Here is an 8,413-nt window from a genome sequence, read left to right as displayed (position 1 = left end):
GGCGGAAGCCATGTGCCTTAGAGTGTTACTGTTTGTGGTCCTTCCTATGGCTCTAGGACAAGGTGTGAAAAACCCGTGTGGCTCCGCGTTATTGGTGCCAGCAATAATCAATATGAGTGAATACATTATCGTGTGTTCGAAATATGAATAACGTAAAAATCCTGGTAATCCTAATCCTGCTAAGTCTTAAAATCAAACTTGCAGGAATTCAGTGAAGAGGAAACATTCCTGCTATCGTATGGCATTGGCATGACACTACCATATGCTGGTAGTTTGTTAGTAAATACGTAGAGGAGTGGCCTATAAAAGTTAACACAATCTATCACATCATGACACTACAAACAAATCAAATGCTCACGAAGCTTTCTCGACACGTTCCAAGTCAAATATTTATAAATATGGATACGGCACAGAGACACAGCTAGTTTCCAAGGCGTTGTATATTAGTAGTTCACTTAGTGCCGCATATGTACATTGTGCTTAAATCCACCTGACAAAGCTGTTTTCCCGGCCAAGCATGCCCCTCGCCTCCCCAATATAGCGGTCTCGGTCCAGAGTATGTACATACAGGGGCAGAGTACAGGGGCAGGGACAGCCGGAGTGGCAAGAGGCGAGCATCAGGACTCAGAGAAAGCTAACCATGGTAAGCTGGATACCTGGAATTCAAATGAGTCTTTATTTAGCATACTTAGCTTTGGGCATTACGACTCGGGTCTATTGTGGTATTTGCAATCGACGCATCGCAAATTCATCGTCATCAGACAGACCTTAATCGGCCCTATAGATTGATGTCAACCTTAGGTCGAAAGTGTTATTATGGCATGTCATAGAAAGCGGTATGCATCTGTGCAATGTTCGTCATCCAGGGGCGTAACCACGAGTTTGTTTGTTTGTTTCGCTGCATAAGTCCTTTTCGACCTGCCAGACCCATTTCAGGGTCAGGGAGTTCGCTATATACCATAAACGACAGCTCGCTTTATTCATCAATCAAAAACACCAGCTGCTAAGTCCACTCCTTGGACAAACGCCCGCCCGCAGCGCAGAGGTCATCGGACCACCTCGGTCGGCGGGGCCTGGCTCGGGGGGCACGCACTCCTTTATAAACACCCGGCGCTAGTCGCCAGTCGGTCGTCTGCGTCGGACCGTGGAGGTACTGAACAACGGCGAGAACTAGAGGCAGAGTGCGTAGTGGCTGAACCTCAGTCGAAATCTGGGCGAATAGTGGCTGAACTGGGCCGAAACAGAAGCGAAAAGCGGCTGACATTCGGCCAGAATCAGACCGATTACAGCTGAAGCTCGCTCGAAGGCTGAGCGGGCTGCGACTGAAGCTCGGTTGAATTCAGAGCGAGCAGCGGCTGTGACTCGGCCGTTTCAGAGCGGATTGTGACCGACTCTCAGCGCGTGCAGCCATGCCGTCCGGTGGACAGGAGGAGCCGCGGCTCGTCAACCAGCTGATCCAGCACAGGGACGTCCAGGAAACCGTCACGGCCTACAACCGGACAGCCACCAACTATGACGAGGTATTTGTAAAATCCAGGTCAACATTTACTGGTATCACAGCCTTCATATCACTTGCACTCGTAATAACGTCTCATTTGCTTACGTTTTGTGTATAACACACACAAACGACGCTATATACATAGAAGCACTCGTCATGAGTTATCAGCGAAACGCGTATTGCTAAATAAATCGTGTTGTATGACAGAAATACATCGTGTGATGTTTTATGAAGGAACATACACCAACGAGCCGAAATATAAAGTGTTCTTTTGTTGTTTGATTTCAGTAATCGAATACCACTTTAACTACAACCTCACCTTAGGTTTGGGTAAAACATTTTTATTTTTCTGGCTGTGGAACTACACGAATTGCCATTAGATTTGCTGGGCGTTTTAAATCCTATTTTTGTCTCTACATAGTACCGTTAAGTTAAACGATACCGAACTTGCACGACTCTTGTATACAAATAATTACTGCACAAAGCTGTGCCAACCTTGGGCAGCACATACCCAACCAATAATACATGTGCTTTTTTCAATATATTTTTTACGGTCATGTATGTAATACACCAAACCCACCAACCTTCATGGTAAATTCGTCAGTTCACTCTCCCGTCATGGACATTTATGAGTTATGTCACCAAATGTTATCTCCGTCCCGAAGGAGTTTCCGGTCGAGGTGCTCGGCGGACCCCGGTTCGCCACTGAGGCCGTGCTGGATCTGTTCCCCGAGGACGGCGCCGTACCCCGGGGTCAGCTGAAAGTGCTGGATGTCGCCGCGGGTACCGGTCTGGTCGGACAGAGGGTGAGTGCCGAGTGCCGAGTGCCGAGTGCCGAGTGCCGAGTGTCTCTGTCAGGATGAGTGACACTGCCGGCAGGAGTGCTGAGTGTCACGGTCGACCACAGCCGATCGCAAGAAATGTGGTTAAAGTTACTACACGATATATACGTAAACAAAGTAAATGCGCGTGCAATTAGATTCGTATCTAATGCTGAAAATAAAATCAGTTTGTAATGCAACCGTCCTTGCTCATTTGCCTACAATGTCATAAGGTGTGATATATTTTTTAAGCTCATTTTTGGGAAGCGAAGATAGAAGCCTGACGTAATTTTACTTGATTGCCACTGCGTTGATAGAAGATTGAATGATCGTAAATGCGATTCATTGTTTATCCCGTTTTTCTCATTTGTGCATTACCCTTTTACGCGTGACCTTTACGTTCTTTTGTAAGATAGAGCTTAAAATGTTGCATCATGATGTCCCGGATACGAAAAGCCATAAGATCGTGTGCACTATGAAGTGATGTGTAAACATAAAAAATGCATGGCGTGGTATTACAATTGCAGACTTCTGGCAGCTCTACGACGCCGGCATAAGAAACCTGGACGCCCTTGAGCCATCGTCCGAAATGATCAAGATCGCTCAGAGTCGTGGCATCTATCAGCGCATCATCGAAGTAAGCACATAGGTTATTTATATTGTATGTTAATAGCATGCGCTTTTTACCGGGATAAAAACATTAAAATCGAGTGCTACAGTAGTTTATACTGCAGCATAATCAGTATAAGTCCGTTAACCCGCGCACCGACGGGGGTCCGCACCAGCTTAGAACCGACGGAGGGCGGGGGGTTGGCCGCCCTCCCACGGAGATCTCGAGGACGAAGCAAGATAGCGACAAGCGGTAAACGGCATGGGATACGCATGGAAAAGTCCACAATTTATACACAGGTTATTTTCAGGTCAGGTCAAAGATGACGTCACAGGGGTAAAAAGTCAAAATGGCGGCGCTAGAAATGAAGAGTTTTTCTCGAATACCTAACTTTCGAAGTAGCTAAGCTAGGAACTAACTAATGGCACCATCGTGATCCTCTCGTCAATCCGCATCGAATCGTATACAAGTTGACCTAGAAAGGTCAAGGTCAAAGGTTGACCTCAGGTCACGTGAGCTCAAGGTCTTCGTGTACAATTGTAAATCATTCGATGCACCTTGACGAGCTGAACACAATGAGACCATCTGCGCGGCTGTTTCTTAAAGGGACTATCCCACCTTTAACCCGCGCCCCGTTGGGCTCTGCCGAGCAACGCGCCCGGTTGGGGGGGGGGGGGCATTTTGGCCCCCCCTCCTAAGATCTCGAGAACCACGCAACATAGCGACAAGCGGTAAACGGCGTTGGATAGCCCCAACGGGGAACTACCTTGTGACCCAATTTTATCCTAGATGACGTCACAGGTCAGGTCAAAGGTCCAATTTTCACCGTTTACAGGCACTTCAAGAAATGCGTTGTAAAATCGAGTAAAATGCATTTCATTGAAAATCATCGATGGGGAAATGTTCTTCAAACACATATTTTGCTATTTGAGGTCACTGATACCAGGTCAGGTCACAGAGGTCAGGTCACGGGGGGGGGGGGGGCACAATATGAAAGTGTCGTGTGATACATGTTTTATGGTCCATTTTACATGACAAATGCGATTATATGGGTCAGGCAGCCTTTGGGACCAGCTTAGATCACGTTTTGGTCAAGGTCAGGTCAAGGTCAGGTCAAGGTCAGGTCAAATAAGGTCAAATTTCAAAGTTAATATTTTTGCATAAAATGGGTATCGAATCGATGCAGCTCGTCACGGGGAGTTCAATGGTGGTCTTATTTTTGCCGTACGTGGTCTAGAATTGCTAAAAATTGAGTTCAAAAATTTGACGTCATCATTTTTGAACAGTTTTTTCGCTATAACTTGGCCAAAAAAACGAGATATCAATCTGAAATTTGGTATGTATATAGAAGAGCGCTGGGACTATCACATATATTCCGGTTTTTTCGAAATTCGGAAAATGTTTGGATTTTTTCAAAGTTTTTCTAAAAAAATCAATTTTTTGATTTTTTTGTGGTCAAAAACCAAAAATTTTGAAAATCCGAGATCGCAGTTTTGTAGCGCCGCTTTTTGTCTACTAGACCATATAAAGAACTTTGAAATTGCTTGATAACTGTAGATTTGGTGAGCGTTTCAAGATTGCATGTTTTTTGCTCATTTTTGCTCGAACATGACCTCAGTTTGACCTCAATAACTCCTGACCTAAGGTGACCTAAGACTTGAAATTTGGTGTGAAGGTGTCAAATTGATGCCCGGGAAGGTACTGAAAATTTGGCGGCGCTGCGCGCCGCCGTTTTCTTGCTATTCAGGAAAAACCACAGGGGGGGCCAAAATGGCCCCCCAACGGGGCGAGGGTTAACATGGGGTTTGAGTTGAGATAGCCAAGTTTGCAGCGAGACATAGACATAGACATTTATTTCGCTCAAGATCCGACAATTTCGGGTTTTCACTTGCGCACGTCCGGTTGGTAAAATTGCACTAAAAATAGGATAACACATGTACCACACACCAACATCCATCCGCATAAAATTGGAGACACATGCATACACGCAGCTCAACTGGTTCAACGAGGTTCAGAAACCACTATCTACTAGGGTTGACTATTAAGTAATGGAAGTGCCTTAAGCAGTTAAATGGGTTTGTACGTGCACACATTTTTTAGGTGTCATTTCATGCGCCGATCTTTTTTCTATCCAATGGTGAAGACCACATGTCCCTAGCTACTTTTTGCTATAAGCTATCGTCGTTTTCCCAAGAGACCTCCCGAACCTGTGGCGCACCACCTGGCAATGGCCAAAACCGCGCGCCAGCGCCGAGTGCAAGGTCATTAGAGCTCAGTTTGTCGTAGGGAAAAGGCCTACCAATATCAGAAAATTTATTTTCTAAGTGTATGGAGCGACGCAGCCTCCCCACAGACGATATGTCGGTGGTTTCATCGCTTTGAGAAAGAAAGCGCCGATCAGTCTTCTGTCGGCGTTCCAGGAGTGGGTCAAGACGAGGCTGGAATGGTGTGTAATGCTTGAAGGCGATTATGTGGAGTAGTGTATGCTGTCATTTATCGTGCCAATGTGTATTGTTTTGATGAAAATATAGAAATTGTCCATTGTGTAGCCATAACAATAAGCCAATAAGCTCTGATGACCTCGCGCTGGCGCTTGGCGCGCGATTTTGGCCATTGCCAGACTCCTTTTTCATGGTGCGCCGCAGGTTCGGGTGGTCTCTTGGGAAAACGACGATAGCTTGGAGCAAGAAGTAGCTAAGGACATGTGGTCTTCACCATTGGATAGAAAAAAACATCGGCGCATGAAATGACACCAAGAAAGCATGCGCACGTGCAAAAACGTTTAATTGCTTAAGGCACTTCCATTACTTAATAGTCAACCCTAGTATCTAGGTTGTAACCCCCGCGGCCTCTTGGTGTTGAAGAAATTCGTTCCCTTCATTTGAAAATGGGCCTTGTACAAGGCCCTATCTTCAACATGGAGCGACCGTTAGTGTGACGTCACCTCGTTTAGTCATTCTGATTTAAATGGGTTTGTTCGTTGAAAAATCGCTTAGAACTTGGTCTGAACTTTGTTGTGGTGTCTACAGATTAAAAAGAATCAGCTTTATGACAGTAATGTGGCCTGGGGAAGGAGGTAATTTTGGGCTGTGACGTCACATATTTGAAAGTTTGTGTTTGGAATATGGGAAGCCTAAGATGTTTAATGAAATATAAATGCCAGAACCGTGTTCCTGGTCATCCAATCTATAAAGTCGGGCACAATTTAACTGGTTTTAACAACATTTTAGAAGGTGGGATAGTCCCTTTAATCCTGTAAGGAGATATTAGCAAAAAAAAAAAACCTTTGGTGACCCTTGATGACGTCACATGACCTTACAGCTGCCCAAGGGCAAAAAGGCCTCAAGGTAGTCAAGGTTGATAGTAGGTTTATGAAGTCATTCATGGTAGGGGAAAGTGGGGTAAGACGGTCAAGGTAGGTAAGACGGGCACCCCCTCTGCAGACCAAACCAATAGCGCTACGAGCGAGAAAAATTAGGACCAGAATAGCCTTTCCCACTACACACCGCCATTGAAGTCTGGTGAATTTGTGTTCGGTCAATAATCTTTTATTTTGATTTCTTTAAAACACTCATTTCATTGAAAACATTCATAATGTATTGTGCAAGCTTTTGTGTGCAGCACTATAGAGTTAAAAACTGGCAATCACTTGTGGCACACTCATATGCCTCCAGTGTTCATTCACCGCGGATTTGCTTTGTCTGCATCAAATTGTCCACAGAGAAAAATCGTGCTGAACTTCTGACATTGAGTTTGGGGTAAGACGGGCAACTATGAATCCGATGGGTCTGTAATGGTAAAAATATTTTTGTTGCTGTAGGAAAAAAGAAGCATTTCTGATAAGAATATGTTCGATTCCGATACTCACAGACATGTTAGCAATATTCCTTCGGCACAGTTTATTCTCGAATAATGAATGTGAAAAACGGCTCTACATGGCTTCTGAACTAGGGCCTATATACGAGTATACGCCTTCTGCACGAATCTCGTATACTGCCATTTCCGAAGCACTTGAGACCAACGAGCGACTGTATCAATGCGGCTAATCTCGGGCATTTGCTGCGAGCTGTGCTGGTCGGTGAAAGAAGCTGGCCGTCTTGCCCTACCCATGTGACCGTCTTACCCCATGGAGTGGGGTAAGATGGGTTTTTGCAAGGTTTTGCAAAAATAGCTGCAGTTTATTTGTTGAGTCAGGTCTAAGTCTCATCTTCTGGCAAATGGAAGTAAAATGTCTGTAAAAGGTTTTCACTCAGTTTCCCGTTTCTATGATGTTTCTAACCGGCCGAAAAATGGCTCCAAAGTTAAGGTGCCCGTCTTACCCCACTTTCCCCTATGTTGGGCCATTCCGACGCGTTTTAATTGAAAAAGCGGGGGGAGGGGTGATTTTTCCCTCATTGACTTGTAATGGGGAGGTGAAGAACTGACTTTAGGTCATCGATATCAAAATTCCGAGATAAAAAAAATTGTAGCCATCAATAACCTCATTACATCCTGCGACTTTCAAGGCCCTCCGTCATCTACAGTATGGTCTGACACGGTGACAAAGTTGCAAAAAGGTGATTTGAGGTTGAGTCATTCGAAGTGACCTGGTAACCTGACCTTGAAAGAGAGGAGGTTTTAAAGTTGCACACCATGTGTAAAATTGATGAGGGAAAAGTCGTGCAAAATTTCGCGGCGCTTCACGCCGCGGTCTTTCCGCTATTAACGAAAAACCTCAGGGCGGGCGGGTAACCGCCCCCCCCCCCGTCGGTGCGCGGGTTAACCATCTCCGATGTTGACAGGATGTGATCGGCCACCACCGCATTGACGTGGAGGACAACACCTACGATTTGGTGGTGGTGGCGGGAGCGTTCGTCCCCGGACACTGCCCCCTGACCGCTCTGGATGAAATGATTCGGGTCTGCAAACCAGGTGCGGCTTGGAATCGATAGGTGTGCCCGGGTAGATTAGTCACAGTAGAGCAGCAGGTGTGCTTTGATAGTTTGGTGACATATTGTTGATTGTGACAGCTTTTAGAGCCTAGCAACATTTCCTATAGTTCATACTCTATAGTAAGTACATATATTATTAAGAATATAAGTGAAATTCTGTTATTAAGTCCCATGATAGTTACAATTCCTCCTGTAATTAATTGAGCATTGCAGTAAGATCTATAACGCATGACACGAATTTTGCTGTTCAGGTGGATACATCATCAACTCGATGCGGCTGGAGTTTCTCTTCATCTCGAAGGACTACACTGGGCTGTTGGACTACCAGAGAGCTCTGGAGGAACGGGGACTGTGGCGGCGCGTGTCCCACATCATTGTCGACAGGTACTTCGAGACCGTCAAACAGGGCATCACGTTCGTCTACCAAAAGATCTGAAGATGCTCCCACATCGTTGAAGCTGCCAGTGGTTGATTATCTTGAACTCATGACGCTGGTCGCTGATCAGACCACTATCGTAAATAAACGGGAGTAAAATTGGCTTCTTCGAGATCC

At 45.5% G+C, this 8,413-nt stretch overlaps 1 protein-coding gene across 1 annotated transcript; it reads left to right on the top strand.

The window, feature by feature from the left end:
* The first annotated feature begins 1,115 nt into the window (after positions 1-1,115).
* Positions 1,116-8,398, top strand: LOC122372195 (methyltransferase-like protein 27). Its single transcript, XM_043349103.1, has 5 exons — positions 1,116-1,520; positions 2,164-2,304; positions 2,858-2,956; positions 7,711-7,840; positions 8,112-8,398. Exons 1-5 carry the CDS (start codon positions 1,410-1,412, stop codon positions 8,294-8,296), a joined length of 666 nt encoding a protein of 221 aa, XP_043205038.1. The 5' UTR covers positions 1,116-1,409; the 3' UTR covers positions 8,297-8,398.
* The last annotated feature ends 15 nt before the right edge of the window (positions 8,399-8,413 follow it).

The sequence above is a fragment of the Amphibalanus amphitrite genome, unplaced genomic scaffold (assembly GCF_019059575.1).
Source record: "Amphibalanus amphitrite isolate SeventyFive unplaced genomic scaffold, NRLGWU_Aamphi_draft 001328F_arrow, whole genome shotgun sequence".
In the NCBI taxonomy this organism is placed as follows: Eukaryota; Metazoa; Arthropoda; class Thecostraca; order Balanomorpha; family Balanidae; genus Amphibalanus; species Amphibalanus amphitrite.
The sequence above is the reverse complement of the archived record's forward strand: the minus strand, read 5'-3'. Positions and strand labels throughout refer to the sequence as shown.